Here is a 26,743-nt window from a genome sequence, read left to right on the forward strand (position 1 = left end):
TTTCCTCAAGTAAACAAGTGCCAGCATATACAAGACAAGCTCAGGGCCTGGTCAGTCGTGTTTCCACATAAAAAGGAGCCACACAAATATGCAGTCATCTTTATTATAATCCATAAGTACATTAGAAACACATGGATCAGGGTGCCGGGTGGCTCAGTCAGACTCTTGATTTCTGCTCAGGTCATGATCTCAGTTGAGGCTCCATGCTGATAGGGTAGAGCCTGTTTGGGATTCTCTCCCCCTCTGCCCCTCCCACATACTTGCTCTCTCTTAAAATAAGCTTAAAAACCTACTGTTCTCCCTTGAATTTCTCTTAAGGGCAGTTTTAAAAAGGGGTCAAATGTGCTCAAGCTTCTAAACCTCCAGGCTTAGCTTACAAAAACATTTATCATCCACTTCACCAACTGTCCCTGCCAAGTAAATAATGTACCCCAAAGCATAAAGTGTCGACTGCCAACGTAAGGTGAGGCTCCTCTTCAATCCTAAATGAAAGCAAACAAAAAAGAGGATCAGACTCCTATTGAAGACCTCACTAAAAACTTTCCTTTTAGTTTTCATTAGATGTTTCCTGCATGGTTTGTCTCCTCAGTCATCGTCCACAGGACTCTGAGAAGCTGTAGGAATATGCAGGCGCAGACTCAAGGCCCGGCTTCATCTCCAACGTCGTGGAAAGGGACTGTACGTCACGGGGCAGAGCCCTATGCTCCGCTACGCCACCTGGACAGAGCCCGGGGAGAGTGAACTCCCGGGAGTATCCACGTTGGAATGACCAATTAAACAGCACCACCCTCAAAGTATTTAAGAGATTTCATTTTCCCCCATCCCTTATTACACAAGTGAATTTGAGGTAAGCCTGTTTAAAAACCAGTCATTACTACTACCTTTTCCAAGGTTTATCTTGCTCACTGACCTAGGAATATTCAGGTGCATATGCCCCCCTTCATCTCCATTGTCATGGAAAGGGTCCGTACCAGAGAATAAATCCTTGGCGCCCATGGACAGACTTTGGTTAAGCCACCCAAACGCAATTTTTCCATTAGCAAAGCGGAAGTTTCTACCCCATCACACAACTAAAGATATGAAAATAATTTTTGCTGGCTATAAAAGGCTATCTTCCCAGACATGAGCATATATCTATGAAACTGCTGACATGCCAGCAAAAACGTCAAAGTTACTATCTGGATGTATTAAATGGCAAGAGCACATTCATGAAAAGGAACCCGGCTGGAATGATTAAATGTCGACAGGCAAACACTGGCAAGTCAGAAACAATTCTTACCCCAAATCCTTTGGTTTACTTACCCCAAATCAAATTATCTGGAATCCTGAGCAACTGCTGCAAAACAAGGTAGGTAAGAGCTTAATCCAGTAGAACAGCAGCTGATTAAGAGCAGAATTTTCTTTCATTTCCAATCAATCTAGCTCCAGATAGGGGGTGCTCTAAGAGCTGTTTCCTGCATGGTTTGTCTCCTCAGTCATCGTCCACAGGACTCTGAGAAGCTGTAGGAATATGCAGGCGCAGACTCAAGGCCCGGCTTCATCTCCAACGTCGTGGAAAGGGACTGTACGTCACGGGGCAGAGCCCTATGCTCCCCTACGCCACCTGGACAGAGCCCGGGGAGAGTGACCTCCCGAGAGTATCCACGTTGGTCACTGTAATTTACTTAACTTGCAGACTACTGAGCTAGAAACAAGTTTCAACCAGCTGACGACTTCCCCAATTCCCCAGGTGAAACCTGAATTCCAAACTGGCAACGAAATTCGAGTTATCAGCAGTCTCATACCAGTAATCTAAGTGAACTGTCAACCAGATACCCCAAACCTATCTATAAATCCCAACAGGCGATTAGCACTACTGCCAGAAAAATGCAGAGCCGAGACCACAGTTATGCCTCGTTATCTATAAACCGATCTACAGTCGTGAAACCACCCAACATCACAAATCAACTAGCAGCAGGATTAAGATCCGTCCGTTCCGAAATCAATTCTGGAACTCGGATGGGGGTCAGAAATAAAATGTCTTCCGTGCAACTCCACCGCCTCCTAGGAGGCAAGTTAATAAACCGGCGATGGTCAATAGCGAGAGGGCGGGCCGCGCACTTAGCGTCCCGACGCGGGAGGTAACAGCCCTGGAGGTTTCGGCGCTCGCGCTCCTCCGCTATGGGTAAGACCCGCGCGCGGCTCGCAAGGCCTCCGCGGCCTACATCCGGCCCAGCCCCGCTGCACAAATAAGTGTAGTTAGCACAGACACCGCTGAGAAGAATCCTTCTAAATAGTACGATGTCCACAGGAAAAGCTGGTTGGCTGGCCTGAGAGACTAGACGTAGAGCTAACGAATCAAGCGGGTAAAAACACTCACCAACTCCAATACAGCGCCGCTTGCTTTCTCGAAAGGACCGAACAACCCCCAAGGCATTCTTATTTATACCTTCTGAAGCGCGCGTAAGTCAAGGTATCTCTATTGCGCCTGCGCCGTACCATGCGCAGTAAGGGAATCGGAAATTCGCTAAGGGTGCTGGGAATACATTGCAACTGAAGCCTCCCCTCGCCCCCCACCTGGCTCGGCGGTTTCTCGCGATAATAGGCCCTTCGCGCTGGGGGACCTTGCTGGGGAATGTAAATTACAGAAACTGAGTTTAGAAGTATGTAGCCCGGTAAGTATGTGCTGAGTAGCAAATTTAATTGTCTGCAATCAACTAACGTAGTCTGGAGAATGTACAGTTAAAGAAACTCGCCAATAAAAACACTCCACTTTGCAGTAATTGTATGCGAAATTGAAAAAGCCGTGTAGAGAAATGAAGAATCTCAAAAGTGATTGAATCTTCCCTGTCGCATCTGAAATAAACATTTGATAAATGCGCAGGTAAATAAGACAAATGCTTCTACAGGAATTGGCTAAAGTTAAAAGCCTTCTATACACAACAATGGATGTATTTAATACTGCTGAACTGTACACCTAAAAATCGTTAAAAAGGTAAATTTTACATTAAGTATATTTTAACATACGCTCACCTAATATAAAGAAGTAGGCAGTAAAGAATCCTGAGGATACATATTACATATGAAATATTGCAAATGTGATAGAATTTTTTTTTTTTTTTTCAAGAGAGAGAGTGCAAGAGTGGGGTTGTGTAGCAGAGGGAAAGGGAGACAAAATCCTAAGTAGGTTCCACACAGTAGGAGTCGACTGGGGTCTCCACCCCATGACGCTGGGATCAAGACCTGAGCTGAAATCAAGGGTCAGTCTCTGAACCCACCGAGCCACCCAGGCACCCCTGTGATAGAATTTTGAATGTGATATTAAGCAAATAGATATTAGGTAAATTAACATGGAGCCATCACAGCCGGGCTACAATGAGTGGAAACATTTATAGTGTTCTTCCTTTAAGATTTTGTTCTGAATACCTTACGTGCATTACTTACTATCACAGCAATTCTAGGACATTGGTATTATTACCTAGATTTTAAGATGTGAAACATGCCCAGGGAAATGGTTCTCAAAGCAAAGTTGTCACACCCAGGGGTCCCTGAGACTCTTCTGGGGGTGGAGGGGGTCCATGAGGTCAAAACTATCTCATAGTAATACTTAGGCTTTCTTTGCCTTTTTCACTGTGTTGACTCTGTACCATAAAGTGAAATGGATAAAACTGCTGGTCCGTTATTATGTTTTCAGGCCCTGTCACCAAACTGTAGCGGTATTGTATTCTTTATCATCACAAATTTACAGTTTAAAAAAAAGTCAGTTTAGGGGCACCTGGTGGCTCAGTCGGTTGAGCGCCTGACTTCGGCTCAGGTCATGATCTCACGGTTCGTGAGTTCGAGCCTCCATCGGGCTCTGTGCTGACAGCTCAGAGCCTGGAGCCTGCTTCGGATTCTGTGTCTCCCTCTCTCTCTGCCCCTCCCCCGCTCACACTCTGTCTCTCTCACACACACACACAAATAAATAAACATTAAAAAAGTTTTTTTTTAAAGTCAGTTTCTCATTCTTAGAAAATAGAGAGGTGGTTGCCAGGGACTTGGGGTATGTGGAAAGGGGGAGGTGTTATTTAACAGGTACAGAAGTTCAATTTGGCAAGATGAAAAAGTACTGCAAATCTGTTATACATCAGTGTGCATATAGTGACTACTGAACTGTATACTTAAAAGTGGTTTAAAAAAGGCACACTTGGGGCGCCTGGGTGGCGCAGTCGGTTAAGCGTCCGACTTCAGCCAGGTCACGATCTCGCGGTCCGTGAGTTCGAGCCCCGCGTCAGGCTCTGGGCTGATGGCTCGGAGCCTGGAGCCTGTTTCCGATTCTGTGTCTCCCTCTCTCTCTGCCCCTCCCCCGTTCATGCTCTGTCTCTCTCTGTCCCAAAAATAAATAAAAAACGTTGAAAAAAAAAAAAATTAAAAAAAAAAAAAAAAAGGCACACTTTATTTTTTTTTAAGTTTACTTATTTATTTTTTAACTAATCTCTATCCCCAACATGGGACTTGAACTCACAACCCCAAGATCAAGAATCACGAGCTCTACTGCCTGAGCCAGACAGCGCCACCTCTGTCACCCCCGTCACCCCACCCCACCCCCACAAAGGCACATTTTATGTTCTGTGTTTTTCTACCACAATAATCGTATCTATAGCAAATTAAAAATAGCTTCCTCTAAGAATGCTGTTGATGAAGAAATAAAAGTCATTAATTTCATTAATTCTCAACCTTTGACTATGCATCTTTTTAATATTAAAAAAATTTTTTTAACGTTTTATTTATTTTTGAGACAGGGAGAGACAGAGCATGAACAGGGGAGGGTCAGAGAGAGGGAGACACAGAATCTGAAACAGGCTCCAGGCTCTGAGCTGTCAGCACAGAGTCTGACACGGGGCTCGAACTCACGGACCGCGAAATCATGACCTGAGTCGAAGTCTGCCGCTTAACCGACTGAGCCACCCAGGCGCCCCCAAAATTTTTTTAATGTTTGTTTGTTTTTGAGACAGAGCATGAGTGGGGGGAGGGGTAGTGAGAGAGACACACACACAGAATCCAGAGCAGGCTCCAGGCTCTGAGCTGTCAGCACAGAGCCCAACGTGGGGTTCAAACCCATGAACTGTGAAATCATGACCTGAGCCGAAGTCAGGCATTTAACCAACTGAGCCACCCAAGTGCCCCTCTTTTTAATATTTTGTGTGATAAAGTGAGAAGTACACATAAAGTACTTTTGTGGTCTGCAAAAGTACAGCATTTGTCTCCAGGAAAAGCACTTCTATGATTGTTTTGAAATAGCCACATCTTTTTCCTGAAATACCATTTTACTTGAAAGAATGGCTGACATCTTTACCAACTATATATCTGTGTGGGATTGGATTTTCTTCATTTACTTCAACCAAAACAATATATAGCAACAGATTGAATACACGAGGAGATATGAGAATTGAGCTGTCTTCTATTAAATCAGACATTAAAAAGATTTGTAAAAAAATGTAGAACGGTGCCACTCTTCTCCCTGATTATTTCTGGAAAAGTTTTTTTTCATAAAAATCCATTATTAATGTTAACATGTAATGGGTTATTATTTTGAAATGTATTATATTTCATTATATTATAATTAATTATATAAATTATATATTTAAAATGTTTCCCAGTTTTAATTGTACTACAGTAAGTATCAATAGAAGTCACACACAGATACAAAAGTTCTTGGGGGTTCTGAATAATTTTTAAAAATTTCCAAAACCAAAATGTTTGAGAACCAGTTTACATTTTTTTTAACGTTTATTCATTTTTTTGAAGACAGAGACAGCAGAGCATGAGTGGGGGAGGGGCAGAGAGAGAGGGAGACACAGAATCTGAAGCAGGCTCCAGGCTCTGAGCTATCAGCAAAGAACCCTATGCGGGGTTTGAACCCGTGAACCATGAGATCATGACCTGAGCTGAAGTCGGATGTTTAACAGACCAAGCCACCTAGGTGCCCCAAGAGAACCAGTACTTTAAAAGAAAGAAGACACGTCGGGCTCTGGGCTGATGGCTCAGAGCCTGGAGGCTGCTTCCGATTCTGTGTCTCCCTCTCTCTCTGCCCCTCCCCCATTCATGCTCTGTCTCTCTGTCTTAAAAACAAATAAACGTTGAAAAAAAAATTTTTTTTAAAGAAAGAAGACAAATAATTCTGCACCTGCTCCTTCCCCAGCCATATTACCAGTATTCAGCTCCTTTTTCAATCACTCGTTCAACATTTATTTAGTGGATATGATTTATCGGCTAGGCATTGTGCTAGACAATGATGACTGTGATATGAAACTTTTTTTTAAACATTTTATTTTATTTTTTAAAGTATTTATTTTGATAGAGAGCGAGCACACAGGAGAGGGGCAGAGAGAGAGAATCCCAAGCAGGCTCTGCACTTGTCAGCGGGGAGTGTGACATGGGGCTCGATCCCACAATCCTGGGATCGTGACCTGAGCTGAAACCAAGAGTCGGATGCTCCAGTGACTGAGCCACCCAGGTGCCCCAAGATTTTATTTTTAAGTAATCCTTACACCCAAGTGCAGCTCAAACTTAAAACCCCTGAGATCAAGAGTTGCAGGCTCTACCAACTGAGCCAGCCAGGCACTGACTCGACATGAAACACTTCTGTCTGCGGGAGCCCACAGTAGGAGAAATAGACATGCCAGCAAATTATACTATCACTTGATGAATGCTGTATTCTGAGAACACAGAGGACAGAGCAACTGAACAATCTGCTCAAGGCTAAAGGAACTTTCCTAGGAGTTAAAATTTGACCTCAAACTTGAAGGGGTGGAGTAAAGGAGTGGAGTATGGATGATGACAGCATTGCAGGCTGAGGAACTAGCAGGACTACGGTCTCCTGGGAAGGGAAAGAAGTCAGCTTGATGAGGTCCACTGAAGGGAGAAGGTGCCTGCACTTTTCTTGAGACCAGCAAGTAGGCAAAGGCTGAATTATAAAATATGTTGCAGTCCAGGCCAAAGAGTTTAAATTTTATCTTGCAGGCAACTAGAGATCAATAAGTTTTGAAGTAAAGGATTGCTGTGACCAGTTTTGCATTTTAGAAAGGTAACTCTAAGCAGCGACAGAGCACGCAGCAGGTGGTGAGGACATGCGCGCCCTCTTTGTAGACTCCATCTTCGTGGTTGCGGCTGCAGTGGCCGTAGTTCAGTCGCCGACATGCAGCTCTTTGTCCGCTCCCAGGAGCTACACACCCTCAAGGTGACCAGCCAGGAGACAGTCGCCCAGATCAAGGCTCATGTAGCCTCTCTGGAGGGCATCACTCCAGAAGATCAAGTCGTGGCTCCTGGCAGGCACGCCCCTACAGGATGAGGCTACCCTGGGTAAGTGTGGAGCGGAGGCTCTGACCACCCTGGATGTAGCCGCATGCTTGGATGTAAAGTCTGTGGTTTCCTGGCCCATGCTTGGAAAGTAAGAGGGCAGACTCCTAAGGTGGCCAAACAGGAGAAGAAGAAGAAGACAGGTCGAGCCAAGCGGTGGATGCAGTACAACTGGCCAACCGGCGTTTTGTCAATGTTGTGCCCACCTTTGGAAAGAAGAAGGGCCCAATGCCGACTCTTAAGTCTGTTGTAATCCTGGCTTTCCCCAATAAAGCCACTTAGTCCAGAAAAAAAAAAAAAATAGAAAGGTAACTCTAGTGGCAATATTGGAGGATAGATTAGAGAGATTAGAGGTCATAAAGTCCCATTAAATTCTGTTGGCTTTGAACTTGGATGGTAGACAAGGCAAGAGGAGATACAGGAATCAAGAGACATTTCAGAGGTAGAGAATGCACAGAACTTACTGTTGCACTGGACCTGCAAAGAGGGGAACTTGCAGATAATAACAAAAGTATCAGGCTTAGGAGAGTAAACATGTCGTGGTCGCTAACTCTGATGATTGAGAAAGCAGGCTGTGAAGGTAGACAGTAAGGTCCATGTTGGGAGTACACAGAAGTTACCTTGGGGACATTTGGGTGTATAGATGTCCAAAGGGCAACTGGATGTAGGGTTGGAGTCCAGCACAAAATCTGAGTTGCAGACAAAGATTTCGAAGTTGTCAGAATAAGAGTGGTGGCTGATGTCACCTTGGGAGAACAGGGAATGAGAAGACATGAAAACCCATTTAAATGGGATGCTGGGAAGGAGCCAGCAGGGCAGAGAAAGCGTGGTCAGAGAACTGAGAGACAGCAGTGTCTGAGAAGCCAAGGAAGAAGTTTGGAGGACTTAGGACATGGCCAAAGCATCAAATGCTGCAGACTAGTCAAATACATTAAGAGCTGAAAACAGAGTTTGGATGTGGCAGTTAACTGAGAAGTTGCTGGTGGCCTCAGGCAAAGCCATTTTAGTTTGGATTTAGTTTAGATTTTAATGAGTTGAGTGACTATGGCTGTAGAAATGGAAAACCAGGTATACGGACCAGAGGTTACAAGCCAATGTCAAGAAGCCTATTCAGTTTACATCTACATCACTTCTTTTTTTCTGCACCTGTCACTCATTTAGCTCAACTGCTTGGACTGTACAGGGAATGCGAGCTGCTTAACATTAGAATCGATTATGTGGAGGGAGTGTAGGAAAAGCTGGAGGTAGGGCAATAGGTTTAAGAGAAAAGAGATAAGGGAAGATTGTTTTTTCCAGGGGTGGTGGATAGGAAGGAGATAAACACTGACTGAATGAGTGAATGAATGAATGAATGGTGCGTGTGTGCCTCTTCAGTACCAGATGGAGGAAAACTGAGGGTGTTTGTCCCTGTCCAATGGCCTCTGTGCTTTCTTGGGGGAAGAAATTAATGGTATTCACACAAGAGACCGATGGAACAAGTGGCCCAGATTGCTGGTGGTTCCTGCTCTACCCTAGAGCCTCCTAGAGCTGAAATTGGTGGTTCAGGCTGTGTTTTGGTTTCAGGGCTTGGCTTTCCTTTGTGGTACGTTCTTATCTCTCATCGGTGCGCTTCCTATCCCATCTCCTCCTATTCAATATCCCCTGCGTTTGCCCTTTCTGAAAGTGTGTTTTCAAACTTCTGTTTCCAGCTGCGCTCCCCCCTCTCCTGGGCACACTAATCTAAATCTACAAGGATTTAGGGATGAATTCATTCATCGTTTCAGCAAACACTGAGCAACGTGCACCTTCAAAACACCCTTCTGTAGACAATGCTTAACCTCAAAAGAGCGATGGCAATTTGAGACCTCTTCGGAGCTCAGTGGGGTTTGGTCTTTGGAGGGCAAGAGAAGGAAAATCTGGGAGCTGGTGGAACCCAATGACATGGGCAGTTGTGACTCATGGTTCCTTTGAACTCTTGGTAAAGGGTGGTGTACTAATCAAAGCCAGTCTCTGAAGTGACAAGAGGAAAGTGAGTCATTTGGTGAGGCTACAGGGATTGAAACTGGGCTGCTTGCCAGAGGAGTACATGAGGTAGGAGCTGTCCTGCTATGCTGTCAGCCTCAAGTCTATTTCCATGGGGTCCACACACAGTAAGTCCTTGGAGGGACAATCGACTGGGATGCAATTGCCTGTCCCTGAATATACGCAGTGAATACATAATTTGCTTTGACCTTTGGGAAGCAACTTCACCTCCCAGGTTCTTTTTCCCCTTACCTCCCAAATTAGGGGTGGGATAAATAGGATAAAGGACCCGGTGCCATACCACGGGGGCAGGTGGTGGTGGTGGTCACAGTTGACTTTTTGTCATATGTGTGCACAGACAGACACAACATGACTGACCTTACCTCTGGCTACACTTAATAATGTTAGTATTATTTCTCCCCCTCATATACTTCTTTTAGGGCATCTAGTAGTATTTTACGTACCATTTATAAGCTAGCTTAAATCTTTTGGAATAAGGTAGAACATTTAAAAAAAAAACACAACACTTCAGGGGCACCTGGGTGGCTCAGTTGGTTAAGTGTCCAACTTTGGCTCAGGTTGTGATCTCACAGTTTGTGAGTTTGAGCCCCGCGTCAGGCTTTGTGCTGACAGCTCAGAGCCTGGAGCCTGCTTCCGATTCTATTTCCCTCACTCTGTCCCCCTCCCCCACTCACACTCTGTCTCTCTCCCTCTCAATAAATAAATAAATAAAAAATAAATAAAGCAATTCATACCAGAATAGTATACTTTGTCTTTTTTTAATTCTAAAATACTTTATAATTAATATTGATAGGAAGACTGATATACAACGCAATTATTTACTTTACAAGGAGATTCTGTACATCAGGGAAGCATCTTAAAGTACAATACATCAGACTTTTATTTCTTCTTTACATTATGATTACGAATTGTTACTTACATAAAAAGGGAACACAAAATCCATTATATATATATATATATATATATATATATATATATATACAAACACCTGAAAGGACTTGACCCCCAAAGTATCTTGTTTCAAAAGAACGTGAATGAGATGAAAGATGAACCAGAGTCCCTTGTGGCACACAGAAAGCAGACAAGTAGCTCAGGAAATCCAATTCTGTTTCACACTTGGCACATTAAGGGAAAGCAGCAGAAGGGTTTGGAAATGTCACCGTAACCACAGAGAATGCTAGCATAAGTCAGTCTCCAAAGCAACAGAGAGCTTCGAAGAAGTCATGTGTGTGACCGCCTTATATTCAGACCTCTCACCACGGTGTACAACTGTCACTCCTCTTCTGTGGACCCACTCTAGCTCCATAGCCGCAAAGCATCGAACAGTCACCGAGTAATCGGAATGCTTCCCGATTCCCCATACAGAGAGAAGACACTACCTTTTTAAGGTCACGTCAGCTCTTTTGTTTTGACCTCATGGGTTCTCATTGTTCAGCAAATCTTATATGGACATATTAGGAGAAAACGAGTAAGAATCTAGTGAACAATTACAACAGGGACTGCAGAAGAAATCGGCGAAACAGCCACAAGTTTCTGAACATTAAGAGAAAAAGGCCACATTCATCAGTTAAATAGGAACAAATTTTTTTCTTCCGCTTAGTCTGGATAGGAATTAGAGGGAAATGGTGAGGCAGTATGGTTTTCCAAATAAAAAAGAAAGCAAATAAATTTTCTGTTTTAGGAACATTTCATATTAATATACATTACAAATACAAAAAGGGGTGGGGGCCGAGTCAAGGCCCAGGCACCAATGACACTGGCTCCTGCTTGGCAGAGGAGGGGTACGTGAGGTGGAAGGAGCCAGAGAGGCTCAGCAAGGGGACGGGTACCTGGAGGGGAGAGGGTGAGTACAGCAGGGAAGGGCAAACAGCACTGAGCAGGAGGGAGGAACAGTGGGTCCTGACTGTGCTCCTCCTACTTCCGCCTCCAAAGTCCTCTTCTGGTCCGCACCCCACTTCCCTAGGACCTTGCAGTGACTCTGGCTGGAAGCGTGGGGGCCCACAGCAGGCGGCTGGCTCCCACAGAGTTGCCACAACTCTGTTTTCCGGAGGAGAACACATCTATTGGTCAGAATGATTTAGAGTATCATTTGGTGCGACAAATGTACAACAGCTTATAAAATTTAAGCCATGAGTTAGTTTTGTGCCAAAATGCCATTAACAGAGAGGCCTTTTTTGGTTTTGTTTTTGTATACAGAAAACATATATGCTTTCTCACTGTCTTAACTTGGAATCTAATTGCAGCTCAGATTGTTTAACAGGCAGGAAAACACACAAGTTTCCAGCACTTCTTCAAGATCATTTTTTTTTTTTTAATTTAAAAAATAAAAATCAGGATGACTTGTGCCAGAAAGGAACATGTCAGATCCTGAGCTCCCCTCAGGCCGCGCTGCCCGAAGAGGACTTTATTGCTGTGTGACAAGAGGTATAGTGCGCTGCTTTCCACTGACGTTCCAATGTGGTGTGGAGGTGTCCCCGGGAGGTGGGGGCCCCTCTGCCAGAAGGCTGGGGGCCTCCAGAAGGTTTTTCCCACCACCAATTGGATTTGATGGCTGGGGCCACACAAGGGGCACCCACGACCAGGACAGGGCAGGTAAGGCGAATGGTGCGAACTGTGCCCCAGCACAGGAGTCATCTTGGGGCGACGGTGTGGGTGGCCACTAACACTCGGAACCGGCAAGGGGCCCAGAGCGTGGGTGGGTGCTGAGGCAGACCCCTCAAGTATGATGCAATGTTAAAAGGTTCAAAAGCACGGATGAAGTGTTCAGTTTTGCCCAAAGCAGCACATGACCACCCATTCCAGTGAAATGCTACATTCAGAGAAGTGCTGTTCGCCCCAGAGCTACATCCCCGAGGACTCAATCCTGGCTGTGCTGCGAAGTGCAGAAGTTCCTTCCACATCACTCTGGAGACCGAAGCAGCCAAGCAGCCCTGTTTTGGGGGGCTGTTTAGCTCCTCTCTCAGACTTCAGCATCATGGACGATGGTAGCTAAAAGAGATGAGCAAAAAGGGCCGAGTTACCAGGTATTGTAGCTTGTTTTGCTGTGATTATCTGAATAGTCATGAAATGTTACGCTCTAATTTTTTTTTAACTTTTATTTATTTTTGAGACAGAGAGAGACAGAGCATGAACGGCGGAGGGTCAGAGAGAGAGGGAGACACAGAATCCAAAACAGGCTCCAGGCTCTGAGCTGTCAGCACGAACTCAGACTGCGAGTTCATGACCTGAGCTGAAGTCGGACGCTCAACCGACTGAGCCACCCAGGCGCCCCCACGCTCTAATTTTTAAAAACTGCCTCTCTGCTACTCTAACTCTACCTAACTTTTCTTCTTCTTCTCTCTCTCTCTCTCTCTCTTTTTTCAAGTAATCTCCACACCCAATGTGCGGCTTGAACTCATGACCTCGAGATCAAGAGTCACTCAAGGACTGAGCCAGCAAGGAGCCCTATTTTCCCTAGAGCGCTTTTCTGGTTCATTTTCCACAAACAATTTTCCCCTTAAGAGCCACTCATAATTTTATATTTTGAGGCTTTGCTTCCCTCCCTGGGCTCTCAGCCTGAAGATCCAACTGTTCTAGGCATCTCCACCTCAGTGTGTCACAGGTTTGTCAAGCTCAACATACACAATGTGTTTTCCAGTTTGCTTACCGTCTGCCTTCTGCTTTTAGAAGAAAAGCTCCTTGAGGACAGGGACTTTATCTTGCTCTATGTTATATTCTAAGCACTTCCTTAGTACTGTTATCTACCAGGTAGTAGGTGTGTGATAAATATTTGCTGAATAAATGTCCTGAAGTGTTCACCTCAACTCCTCATTGACTTCGGAGACATCAAAATGACAAGTTTGAGATCTAAGAGTCCCTTGACTACTTTCTTTAATTCATCCCTGGAATCAAGAGATTGCCCAACCTGGTTCTGTGCTTGAAATGGTGTCCAAATCCATCTCTCTTGCATTCTCACAATCACTTCCCTGGTTAGCTACCAGTGTGCTCCCTGTGACTATTTTAGTTACATACATACATACATTTATTTATTTAAAGTTTTTTATTTTTATTTTTTAGTAATATCTACACCCAGCGTGGGGCTCAAATGCACGATCCCGAATCTAGAGTCGCATGCTCTTCTGACTGAGCCAGCCAAGCGTCCCTAGTTTAGTTACTTCCTGCCTGGTTTCCTTGCTGCTAGTTTCTTTGTCCTACTACGTCACCTTCCATCGATCCACCAGAGCTCCACCTGAAACGCTCAGAACTCCAGTGGTTCCAGTGTCCTAGCGTAACAGTCAAGGCTCTTCAGGGTGTGACCCTAACCCATTATGTTGGTCTCCTCTTCACCACACTGCTCCCATGTGTCCCCTGCTCCGTGACATTTTCCGTAACCCAGAGATAGTGTGCACTTGGCCCACCTCCCATAGCCTTGTTAATGCTGGTCCCTCTGCTTACAATGCTGCTTGGTAATGCTGGTTCCTTCCTTCTTGTTCAAAAAATTCTTTCACGTGCTTTAAGATCCAGCCTAAGTGGCATCATCTCTATGACTCTTTCTTTTATTGTTGCTCGCTATAGTACTTTATTATTATTGTAACAACAATGAGAATGGCTAACACTGACATAGCCAGAAAATGGTGGAGTTGGGATACGAAATCTGGCCGATTTAGGACTTAGAATGACTGGGGCATTTATCATATCGATTGCACTATATATTTAGTACTGCACAGGTCTTTTTCCAGATTAGAGCACAGTCTTCTTGCTGGCAAATTTGGCTTGTTATTTGAGTTTGTATTACATTGCCCTGAATAGTGTTACTGGCTGTTCAAAAAATGTGCCTTCTCTCCCACGCTGAGTGTAGAGCCTGCTTAAGATTCTCTCTCTCCCTCTGCCCCCCACTCACTCACTCGTGCTCTGTCTCTCTCAAACAAAATTTGCCTTCTCTACTATCTCAGTTCGGTACAAAAAAATTCTGTAATTAAAAGAACCATTTGCCTGGATTGTGATGGAAAAACGTTTAACAATTATTTTATTTTCCAACTTTGCTTGCTTGCTTCTTTTTATAGCAAACTGTAATTGTCATTGTATTTTCCTTCATTTAACCTCTTTAAAAAAAAAAAAAGTTTATTTACTTAGAGAGAAAGCATGCAAGCAGGGGAGGGGCAGAGAATTCCAAGTAGGCTCTGCACTGTCAGTGCAGAGCCCAACATGGGGCTCAATCTCATGAACCATGAGATCATGACCTGAGCCAAAACCAAGAGTCAGAGGCTTAACCAACTGAGTCACCCAGGCACCCTACCTTTTTTTTTTGTTTTTTTAAAGTTTACTTTTAGTGATTTCTACAACCAACGTGGGGCTTGAACTCATGACCCCAAGATCAAGAGTCGCATGCTCTTCTGACTGAGCAAGCCAGGCGCCCCTAGCCTCTCTTTATAAATGTTCTAAGAGTCGCCTACATACTTTCATTGATTCCATTTGTAGCCAGCTGATTCTTTAGATGGGTCCTTAATCACAATAGTAATTCCACACCAAAATACTTCTTGGCTTGTTTCATGAAGACAGGGAACTAAAATGAAGTTTATATACTAAATTGGTAAGATCAGCAGTGCTAGAAATAACCGAAACCAGAGAGGGTGAGATACTGTCTAACTTAGCAACAATTTCCTTATACAACACCTGGGACACTGAGGCACAGGAAGAGAGCACCCAGGGGCTTTCCACCAGTCATTCCTTTTTCCACTCCTGGTTCTGCAACTTACTTAACCTTTTTGGGACTGTTTCATTTTGTTTCTTCTCTCTTCTCTTCTCTTTTCTTGTTTTAGATAAGTTCCACACCCAACGTGGGGCTTGAACTTATGACCCTGAGATCAAGAGTCACACTCAACCGACTGAGCCAGTCAGGTGCTCCTGGGCCTGTTTCTTCATCGACAAAATGGGGATATTAAGAAAGCCTATGGGGTTATCGCAAGGATTAAATAATATACATAAAATGCCACACTCAGTATAGGCATTTCCTACTGCCTCTTAGTTGTCATCCCTGTCTCTGAATGTAGTCTTCTTGCAGTCAACATGCTGTCTCCTTCTTTTAATGATGGCATTAAGAGTCCTTCCCATCTGGACAACTCTGTTGTGTCTGGTTTGTGGTAGAGCTCTACTTAGCTCACGGTATTTGGCGCTTACCGTGTAAAATGTTTGCTTTCTTCATGAACCTCCATCTCTGAGCTTTTAAATTCATTTAATTCTTTTCTTATGGCAGCCTGTGGAGTAGAAACAAAAATGTTTTAGCATCTTCTGTCGGCCATAGTACATATAGCAGTGTCATTTGCCATTTATTCTCGCTTGTGCTTATTAACTTCATGAGTCACTGCAACCCATACCAGGCAACCCGGGGCGAGCAAAGGAGCCAGGTCCACACGCCGAGCCTGGTACATGTCGCCTTTCTTAACAGTATTTATCTCATAATAAACCGAATCTCTCTAGTTACATCAGAACACCTAGAGAGCTAAAAAGAGATAGTGTAACTTTTATAGTTTATAGTTTTTTTTTTTATAGTTTTATAGTTTTACAGCATGTACAAATGCTTTTCCTGTTATACAAGTGAAATACAGGTCATTACTAAAACAGACCACCCAAACTCCCTCCAACAGAAATAACCACCATTAAAATGTGTTTTATTTCCTTCCAGATTTGTGGACTCTGTGATGTAGCAAGGATTTTCTTTTTTTTTTTTTTTTGCTTGTGATGGTGCTGGTGATGGAGTCATTAGTATAAAGTTTTGGTTCGTACATCTTGGCATTTTATATCTTGATTAGAAATTTAACATATCAAAAAGTAAAAATATTATGTTTTCCCCTTCTAGTTAGTGTATTACATTCTTCAAATAGACACACACACACACACACACACACACACACACACACACCAACAGGCACCTTGTCAGCAGGGGTCAGTTTGGTCCAAGGTTTGTCGGCTCGCCGGTCATAATCTTGAGCATCTGTTACCTCCACATACTCATTAAATCTCAGAATCTTCCTGGCAAGTAGTTCAGCCACAGTCGGTCTCTGACTGAGCTGAAAGAAATGGAGCCTCTTAGTTCATTATGCCAGGGATGAGGCATCAATCATGCATGCAAAACGCCTCTAACCCAGCGCTTCAACCTTACTGCACACTGGAATTGCCTGGGGACCTTTAAACACGACTGATCCCTGGGTCCATTCCCAAAGATTCTGGGTATTGGGAGGTTTTGTTTAAAAAACAATTTTTTTTAATGTTTATTTATTTTTGAGACAGAGACAGAGCGTGAGCAAGGGAGGGGCAGAGAGAGAGAAGGAAGACACAGAATCCGAAGCAGGTTCCAGGCTCTGAGCTGTCAGCACAGAGCCCGACGCGGGGCTCAAACTCGTCAACCATGAGATCATGACCTGAGCCGAAGTCTGATGCTCAACCGACTGAGCCACCCAGAGGCCCCTTGTTTTGTTTTTTTTTTCTTAAAGCTCCTGAATGCCACAGCTAACATTGAGAACCATAGCTATAAACCAGTATAACCAGTATACCCGGTGTTTCTCAAACTTTAATATGCATACAAAGCATTTGGGGATCTGTTTACAATGTAGATTTTGATTAAGGTCTGAGGTGCGGCCTGAGATTCCGCATCTCTACAAGCTCCCAGGTGATGCCAATGCTGCTGGTCTGTGGACTACATTTGGGGGAACAAAAGGATCAGAGCTAGACACTAACATGTAATACATTAGGAAGTGAATACCTTTAATATGAAAGCAAGGTCTAGTGGGTAATATAAAGGGTGAATTTCCTTTTATTATGAATAATGCCGAGATCTGGTAACGAATCAGGATTTAAGGTTGCATAGTCAGGTAACCTGCTCAATCTGAAGGCATCGAGTCCAGCTCTGGCCTCTAGACTGAGCTCCCCTCAATCTAACAAGGATAATTCCTCTGTTCCGGGGAAGGGGAAAAGTGGGAAAAATCAGGAAGAAACCATCTAGATCCTTTGCTCTTCTGGGGATTCTCGTAAGTTTTAAGAAATATCTAGAGAGTTCAGGCCAAATCAGAATCTGCAGGAGGCAATTACAAACTATTATTGTGGGAAGGAAAGGGAAAAGCTTAAAAGCCAACACAGGTCTAGGACAGAAAAGATTCTACCCCATTTGATCTGGGACTAAGAACAAATCCCAGTTGGCGTTTTTATACTTCTGGTATATACTTCTGGTTTATATACTTCTGGTAGTGATACTTCTGGTATCACTAAGGGTATCAGTTCAGTTCTTTCTGATTAGAAAACACCAGTGTGCCTTGCAAAATTGAATGCTACACACTCCTTCTGTTACCGTCTCTATTACTTCAACAGGTTTTAGAGTTTACATCAAATCCCAGGTTTGCCAAATAAAAGGTCAGAATTTATGCAAACATTAATGGAGCACCTTGTGCCAGGCATTCTTTAAATAATAAAAATGGGATAAAAGTGCTTTTCAAAAAAAAATTTTTTTTAATGTTTATTTTTGAGAGAGAGAGAGAGGACAGAAAGTGAGTAGGGGGGAGGCAGAGAGAGAGAGGGAGACACAGAATCTGAAGCAGGCTCCAGGTTCTGATCTGTCAGCACAGAGCCCGACATGGGGCTCAAACCCACGAATTGTGAGATCATGACCTGAGCCGAAGTCAGATACTTAACTGATTGAGCCACCCAGCTGCCCCAAAAGTGCTTTTTTTAAAAAATGTTTATTTTTCAGAGAGAGAGAGAGAGAGAGAGAGAGAGAGAGAGAGAGCATGAGAAGGGCAAGGGTATAGAGAGGAAGACAGAGGATCTCAAGTGGGCTGTGTTGACAGCAGAGAACGGATGCAGGGCTCGAAGTCATCAACTGTGAGATCATGACTTGAGCTGAAGTCAGACACTTAACAGTCTGAGCCACCCAGGCACGCCCCAAAAATGCTCTTGATAATGTTGTGTTGTTTTCAGTATCTGCATCATGTATTACATTTTCATAGCAACCTATGGCAATTCAAGTCAAACGTTTCTTTCTAACCAAATAGGTCATTCAAATACAAGATATGTGGTCAGTAGACAGACTGAAACCGAACAACTGGGCTACATACCTTTCTAGTAAGACGACGTTTAATCTCTCGTTTTTCTGCCTGCCGATCAGCTTCATTTTTAGCTACAGTCAATAGTCCAAAACAAAGAATATTACTTCAAAATGGCCATTTGCATATCCAAGTATTCAGTAATCACACGGCAGATATTTCTTATAGGCTCCAAGTCAGAATAAAATACTAACTTTGGGGGTGGACAATCAAGATAATTTTCTTGTCAACTGGTAGAGTCAAATACTTAGGAGCGAGGGTCAGCAGCACTATGGTACCAAATCCAGCCAGCTGCCTGTATTTTTACTGTCCATGAGCTAATAATGATCTTTACATTTTTTAACTATTTATTTTACGTTTATTTACCTTGAGAGAGTGCCTGCACCTGTGTGCAGGCAGAGGGGGAGAGGGGGAGGGGCAGAGAGAGGGAGACAGAGAATCTCAAGCAGGCCCCACACTGTCAGCACAGAGCCCAATATAGGGCTTGATCTCACAAACCATGAGACCATGACCTGGGCTGAAATCAAGAGTTGGACACTTAACTGACTGAGCCACCCAGGCGCCCCTGATCTTTACATTTTTAAGTGATTATATTTACTATGTGCCCTTTAGAAAAACTCTGCAGATTCTTGCTCAAGAGCAACCCCCAAGAATGAAGAATGGAGATCACACTAAGTTTCATGAGATATGTCTACAAAGGTTTCTAAGTTTAAAATTCACTTAGTGACTAAGCTGTATATATCCACATAGTGATGAAGGAACAGGGGGGATGGACTGGGCAGACTGAGCATGCCCACAAGTAACTCTATGAAGCCTAATCCTCTCAGTGTGGTGGTTTTTAAGGGCAAAATTCATCCTATAATCTGGAAAACGAAATCAAATGTATATCAGATTGAATGTTATTTTAGGAAGGTAATTATGCACATAGGAAGTAAATGAAACACATGGTCTTATTTTGTGACTTTAGATGTACCAAAGTCTTAAAAAATGAAAAAGACAGGAAGGCTCCTGCATCTGGGCCTCGCTTTGGGCCCTAGCCCTCAAAGTCCATTAGGAATAGGAAGGTGCACAGCCACAACCTCACTTCCCTGAGGAGGAAAGTTGGGCAGTATCTGCCACATGCTGTCAAATCCTCCCACATGGCCAAAGCAGGTCTCAGGATACTGTGAGAATATCGGAACAAAATTTTCTGGAGGTTCCCAGTACACTAAGCAATACTATACTGATATCTTGTAAAGGAAGCTTGGGAGAGTTCTGTTCCTTCCGGAGAAAAGATATGAATAGTCCTTCCTGGGCCGAACACCCTCTCCTTGGCCCTTGCAGAAAATGCTTCTCTTCTCTACTCTAGTATGTGCCTTAAAGTCAGAAATCTACAAAGAAAAGCTGTACAACTTTATGCCCATAGCTGGACTCACGTTGTAGTATATTCCGCTGTTCTAGTTCTTCTGCTGTCGGTCTTTGACTCAGTCGTCTAAAAAGGAGATAAATAAGGATATTGCCCATGTTAAACCTCCCAATTCTACTTATTCAGAATTGTTTTGCTCTCAGTTTATATTAGCCCCTACATTAGCATGAAAGCAATACATTTTCAAACTGTTTTGGTATTTCATTTGTTTATCTGATTGTTTATGAAACAATTTTCATGTTGAAAGTGTTAACATGGATATTATAACATAAAAAGAAACTCTACATGCAAACAGGAGGAAAAGAGTCCAATGCTAGCTCTGATATTAACGAGCCCAGTCACCACAAAAGAGCTCAGTCAGATCCTGGGTGTACTCATCTGTGAAGTGAAGGTTTGCACTGGACTGGAAGCTCCCAAACAGACCTGCGGAAGGAGCACAGGCCCTCAAGACACGTAACAGAAATTCTAACCCAGAAAACCAGAATGAGGACTGAGATTTTAATATATATATATTTTTACAATCCTTCTCATGACTCTGATATCTTTCTTTTGATTTTTAAACCAGTGATTTTGCAACTACTGGAATTTAAAGTTGTCTCTCTCTCTTTCTCTCTCTTTTTTTTTAATCTGAATCTGAAGCAGGCTCCAGGCCCTGAGCTGTCAGCACAGAACCTGATACGGGGCTTGACCTCATGAACCGTTAGATCATGACCTAAGCCAAAATCAAGAGTGGGATGATGAACGAACTAAGCCACCCAGAGACCCCTCATTTCCATTTTATAATTTCAATCTCCCTGCCCCCAGCAAATAAACCTGCTTTATGTACCTATAGTTTTCAATTTCTAAAATTTTATATATGGAGCACCTGGGTGGCTCAGTCGGTTAAGTGTCTGACTTAAGCTCAGGTCACGATCTCACAGTTGCGAGTTCGAGCCCCACGTAGGGCTCTGTGCTGACAGCTCAGAGCCTGGAGCCTGCTTTGGATTCTGTGTCTCCCTCTCTCTGTGACCCTCCATCACTCGTGTTCTCTCTCTCTCTCAAAAATAAATAAAACATTAAAAAAAAAAAATTTTTTTTTAAATGTTTTATTTATTTTTGAGAGAGAGAGAGAGAGAGAGAGAGAGAGAGAGAAACAGAGACAGAGCACGAGTGGGGGAGGAGCAGAGAGAGAGGGAGACACAGAATCCAAAACAGGCTCCAGGCTCTGAGCTGTCAGCACAGAGCCCGACGCGGGGCTTGAACTCACAAACCGTGAGATTGTGACCTGAGCCGAAGCTGGACGCTCAACCGACTGAGCCACCCAGGCGCCCCTAAAAAAATTTTATATAAAACAATATAGTATGTGCTTTTTTTTTTTTTTTTGTCAACCCTCTTGCAGCATAATTACTGAGCTCTGAGTTGTAGCATCATAAACAGTTTGTTGCTTTTTTTTTTTCCTGTGCAGTATTCCACTGAATGATCACGCCACAATTTGTTCATCCATTTGCCCTGTGATGGATATTTATGTTGTTTCTATTTTTTTTAGGGTGGCTATTAGAAATAATAGCTAATGGAATAGCTGGATCATACATTTGATTTTTTAAAAGAAATTTACAAATTGTTTCCTAAAATACTTCTACTATTTTACACTCCTACCACCACCGGTGTAGGAGAAGCCAGCTGCTCCTTATCCTTAGCAACTCTTGGTATTATTAGTCTTTTAAATTGTACAATTTTAGCCAACCTAGTGGGCTTGGAGTGGTTTCTCACTGTGGTTTTAATCTGCATTTCCCTAATGACTAAGGATGTTGAGCATCTTTCCATATGCTTATTTGCCATCTGTGTATCTTCTTTGAAATCTTCTCCCCACCTTTTAAGAATTGGGTTGTTGTTTTCTTATTAAGTTTGGTGAGTTCTTCCTAGATATAAGACCTTTGTCAGATGGATGATTCACAAATATTTTCTGCCAGTTTGTGGCTTGTTTTTTACCTTCTCTTCAGTGTCTTTCAAAGAACAAAAATGTTTAATTTAGATGAAGTGCAGTTCATCAATGTTTTTCTCTTAAGAATCATGCTTTTGAGATCATGGCTGAGAAATCTTTAACTTCTTCTAGAAGTTTTGTAGCTTTAGCTCTCATATTTAAATGCAGGATTCATCTTGAGTTAATTTTTTGTATATGATGCAAGGCAAGGACTGAAGTACTTTTTATGCACCATTTGTTGAGAAAACCATCCTTTCTTCATAAAATTATCTTTGAACTTCTGTCAAAAATGGGCTGTACATACACGGGTGGGTGTATTTCTGGGCTCTCTTTTCCGTGCAGTTTATCTATCTTTATGTCAACACCACACTGATTAGGTTACTTTAGCTTTATAATCTTCTTAAAAAATTTTTTTTAAAGTTTATTTGAGACAGAGTGCATGAGTGAGCGTGGGAGAGGGGCAGAGGGAGAGGGAGAGGCGGAGAGGGAGGGAGGGAGAGAGAGAGAGAGAGAGAGAGAGCGAGAGCACCCGATACAGGGCTTGAACTCACGAATCATAAGATCATGACCTGAGCAGAAGTTGGACACCAAGTGAACAACCCAGGTGCCCCTATATCCTTTTTTTTTTTAAGTTTATTTTTGAGACAGAGAGCAAGTGGGGGAGGGGCAGAGAGAGATGGGGACAGAGTATACGAAATAGACTCTGCACTGACATTAGAGAGCCCGATGCAGGGCTCAAACCCACAAACTGTGGGATCATGACCTGACCTGAAGTTGGACGCTTACCTAAATGAGCCACCCATGCACCCCTATAATCTGTCTTTTTTTTTTTTTTTTAATTTTTTTTTAACGTTTATTTATTTTTGAGACAGAGAGAGAGAGACAGAGCATGAATGGGGGAGGGTCAGAGAGAGGGAGACACAGAATCTGAAACAGGCTCCAGGCTCTGCGTGGGCAGCACAGAGCCCAACGTGGGGCTCGAACTCACGGACCTCGAGATCATGACCTGAGCCGAAGTCAGCCGCTTAACCGACTGAGCCACCCAGGCGCCCCCCCCTATAATCTGTCTTAAATCATATTGTGTTAGTCCTCTAACCCTATTCTTTTTCATAGTTGCTTTGGTTATTCTAGTGTATTTTATATTTCCATAAGAATTTTATTTTATTTTATTTTATTTATTTATTTTTTAAAAATGTTTACTTATTTTTGAGGGAGAGACAGAGCAAGAGCGGGGGAGGGGCAGAGAGAGAGGGAGACACAGAATCCTTAGCAGGTCCAGGCTGAGCTGTTAGCACAGAGACCAATGGAGGCCTCAAACTCATGAACTGTGAGATCATGACCTGAGTAGAAGTCAGATGCTCAACTGACTGAACCAACCAGGTGCCCCTCCATAAGAATTTTTAAATCAGTTTGGCAATTAAAAAAAAAGCCTTCTGGGGGTTAGTTTGATTGGAATTGTATGTATTGATATCTTACGATACTTGAAACTTCCGACCCATGAATATGGTATTTCTCTCCATTTATTTAATTCTTCTTTACTTTCTTCAGCAGGATTTTATTATATTCTGCTATGTACAGGTCTTACACAATCTTTTGTCAGATTTACCTGTAAATATTTAAATATTTTTTTAATGTTTATTTACTTTTGAGAGAGAGAGAGAAAGAGAGAGAGAGAGAGAGAGGCAGAAAGCGAGGAAGACACAGAATCTGAAGCAGGCTCCAGGCTGTGAACTGTCAGCACACAGCCTGATGAAGGGCTCGAACTCACAAACTGCGAGATCATGACCTAAGCTGAAGTAGGACGTTTAACCAACTGAGCCACCAGGCGCCCTGGAAAAAGAAATCTGTTGTCAAAGATTCTCATTCTAAATTAATTCCTATTGTTGATAAGTCTCTTGCTGACACCCAGAGAGCCACAGTTCTGCATTAAGATTGCCATCCTGGCCAATAGCAAAGCCAGGTGTCTGAGGCAGGAAAGAATAGATCTCAATTAATGAACACCCTAAGTTAATTATTTTGTTAAGAATACGCCAAGAGTTCCACTTCCTTTTCCTCACTCTACCAAGAGAAACATCTGAGTTGGTCCAACAGCCATCTATATACCTGGACTTTGTGTACATTACATGTGCAGGAAGCTGGCCTGCATTCAGTTTCTCTATGCTTTTGGTTCCACCTGACTTGAAAAATATACTAACACTTTGAAATTTCAAAGGCAGATACATGGAACATGTGAAATAGATACAATGAAAAATATGGGTGTGATCTTTAATTGGGTTGACACCTCATAGCTGAGTAACTGGATAAATGACAGAGGAGTCTTACTGGCCTGGGAACCACGTGAATTCTCTAGAAACTAAAAAAAAAAAAATTTTTTTTTTAAGTAAGCTCCATGCTCAATATGGGGCTTGAACTCAGGAGCCCCAGATCAACAGTCACATACTCTACTGACTGAGACAGATTCTCTAGAAACTTTTATTTTTTTATGTTTATTTATTTTTGAGAGAGAGAGACAAAGAGGGACAGAGGGAGAGGGAGAGTGTGAGTACAGGCAGTGGGGGAGGGACAGAGAGAGAAGGGGACAGAGGATCCAAAGTAGGCTATGAAGAGAGCAGAGAGCTCGATGCAGGGCTCAAACTGACAAACCGTGAGATCATGACCTGAGCCGAAGTCAGACACTTAACTGACTGAGCCACCCAGGCGCCCCTAGAAAATTTAAAAGCCATATTTATGTCTATCTCATGGTTTAAAGCTCCAAGAGCCATTTGGTTCCTTAATTTTCAAGTTCTAAGAGGATATCCAAGTGTGTACAGTGTGTATTTTTAAAAATTACGCTGTTTCTAAAATCAAAAAAGAAAAAAAGGTAAGTGAATGCACCACGAAGTAAGTATCTAACACAGCTACTGGCCAAATCAAATAAAATCCATGTATTCTAAGCAAAGAACTACCGGATCAGTGTGTTCCCAATCTGGTGCCGTATTTCATTCCACTCTTCTTTGCTTTTCCGAGGCCAGGAATTCATGTTCAGCTCTGGTTCACTGGGTCTGTGGTTCAGCTTCATTGCCAGTGTGTCCTTCCTCTTCACTTTGTTGGCCAGAGCACCTTTGCACAAGGGAAAGAAAAAAAAAGTAGACACTAAGGCTCAACCAACCTCACCTGGAGCTAGGCAAGAGTCTGAACAAACAGTATTGCAACTCTTAGCTTTCTACTTGGCCTCCAGGTAACTCAGCTAATGTAGAGGTGGGGGGTAAAGCTGAAGACCTCTAAAAATCTAATTAGCCAGATGGATTCAGTTGGGCTAAAGATACCTTCTGTCTTCTACATTTCTCTACATTCCTTCTAAAGAAGGTTGCTAGAAGAACAAGAATCTAAACATGGGCTAGCCCTCTGAATTACAACACAAAGGCATTTGCATTAACACACCTAAGATTCCCTTTTTTTTTTTTTTTTTTTTTTTTTTTTTTTTTTAAAGTAAGCTCTACACCCAAAATGGGGCTTGAACTCATGATCTTGAGATCAACAGTCATGCTCCATGGGCTGAGCCAGCCTGGTGCCCCAAGATTCCTATTCTTTTTAAGTTTTTTTTAATGCTTATTTAAAGTATTAAAAGTAGGGGACGGGCAGAGAGAGAAGGAGACACAGTACCCAAAGCAGGCTCCAGGCTCTGAGCTGTCAGCACAGAGCCTGATGCAAGGCTCAAACCTACGAACCGTGAGATCATGACCTGAGCCAAAGTCGAATGTCTGAGGAGTCACGCAGGCACCCCCAAGATTCCTATTCCTAAAGCTGCCTTCTCATTTTTAGGAATCAGAATTCCATTATCTGCAGATTTGCATACATGAACATGGATTTTTTCTTTGCCCCATGGACACAGTAAGTTCATGAGACTAAAGCAGAGGATCACTATGTCTTTTCAATGCAGCTCAAATACCAACTTTCTTCTGCTAATTCTTTAATACCATCAAGGTAAATAATTTTTCAATCACAAACAAATAAAAACCTGCATGACTCAATCTACTTGGCTCCCTCTCACTGCCTTGTTAGAAGAGTGGGAACAGCAGGGACAAGGCTCCTTCACAATGGCCTCCAGTATCAGTTACCAGATGACCTGATGGGAGAGAGTGCCTATTTCCATTCGTCTTATATTTGCTAAGAGCAGCTTTATCGGTAAAATAATTCTCTCCTGTGCTTTTCCCTTTCTTACTATGATGGCTCTCCTCTTCATCCTCTTCATCTCGGTACTGAATGGGACCTTCTGAATCAGAGTCACTCTCCTTCTCTTCCTCCTCTTCCTGCAGACACCGTGGCAGTTTGGGAACAACTGAGGTAGATGCCACATCTTCAGTGAATGCAGATGGGGGGGTCTGCTCCTCCTCCTCTTCATCGTCTGGACTAACAAATGAATATAATTATGTTTTCCTTTCAGAAACATAACAGGTAACTGATTTGCATGGCAAAGTACTGAATAACTATGGAAAACTCCACAAATGAAAAAATTTATTCCTTCCCTTAACTTTAACCATCTTGCTAAGAAACTTTTTAGCAGCTATTAATCTAAAAGGCTCTGGGTTTAAATCCTAGCTCTACAACTTATTCATAGCTTGTAAGTTATTTAGCTTTTCTGTAAATGTGAATGATACTTACCTCCGAGGCTTGTTGTGACAAACAGATAAATTCTAGACTGTATTAGTGTTTGGCACACAGGGCCCTAATGATCTACATGTGAGATTCAAGTCTGTTTTGGGCTGATTAAGTGAGAAGACCACAGAGCATCTAACACTGTATCTGGCTCATGGAAGATATGCAATAAAGACATTTAACCCATTTATTTCCCTTGGTTTAACAATGGAGTGGGACAAGATGATAATCTAATCCAAAGAAGCAAAGATGAAAACTAACTTCTCCCCTTTCTATTGTGCAGGCATAAAACTGTGACTTAGTCTATCTTGAACTCCTAAGCGGTCTCTTTCC

General features: G+C 42.9%; 1 protein-coding gene, 2 non-coding genes and 1 pseudogene across 15 annotated transcripts in view; 1 reads left to right on the forward strand and 3 right to left on the reverse strand.

Moving 5' to 3' along the window:
- Positions 1–559: 559 nt before the first annotated feature.
- LOC128775992 (small nucleolar RNA SNORA73 family) lies at positions 560–764 on the reverse strand. Its single transcript, XR_008420968.1, has one exon. It is a non-coding gene; the product is annotated as a small nucleolar RNA SNORA73 family (small nucleolar RNA).
- A 681-nt stretch (positions 765–1,445) lies between these two features.
- On the reverse strand, positions 1,446–1,650 carry LOC128775991 (small nucleolar RNA SNORA73 family). Its single transcript, XR_008420967.1, has one exon. It is a non-coding gene; the product is annotated as a small nucleolar RNA SNORA73 family (small nucleolar RNA).
- A 5,440-nt stretch (positions 1,651–7,090) lies between these two features.
- Positions 7,091–7,614, forward strand: LOC128775870 (FAU ubiquitin-like and ribosomal protein S30; annotated as a pseudogene).
- A 2,467-nt stretch (positions 7,615–10,081) lies between these two features.
- LOC109256754 (mediator of RNA polymerase II transcription subunit 18) overlaps positions 10,082–26,743 on the reverse strand; it is a 131,577-nt gene continuing 114,915 nt past the window's right edge. For all 13 annotated transcript variants that reach the window (XM_019432358.2, XM_053898710.1, XM_053898697.1 and 10 more), the window contains 7 exons: positions 25,977–26,164; positions 24,721–24,874; positions 19,826–19,881; positions 18,423–18,484; positions 16,248–16,385; positions 15,496–15,572; positions 10,082–12,327 (listed from right to left, as the gene is read on the reverse strand). In XM_019432358.2, coding sequence (XP_019287903.2) covers positions 12,312–12,327; positions 15,496–15,572; positions 16,248–16,385; positions 18,423–18,484; positions 19,826–19,881; positions 24,721–24,874; positions 25,977–26,164 — 691 coding nt within the window. In that variant the 3' untranslated portion in view covers positions 10,082–12,311. The remainder of the gene's footprint in view (positions 12,328–15,495; positions 15,573–16,247; positions 16,386–18,422; positions 18,485–19,825; positions 19,882–24,720; positions 24,875–25,976; positions 26,165–26,743) is intronic.

Source organism: Panthera pardus, unplaced genomic scaffold (genome assembly GCF_024362965.1).
Source record: "Panthera pardus isolate Hobbes unplaced genomic scaffold, ASM2436296v1 HiC_scaffold_11, whole genome shotgun sequence".
NCBI lineage: Eukaryota > Metazoa > Chordata > Mammalia > Carnivora > Felidae > Panthera > Panthera pardus.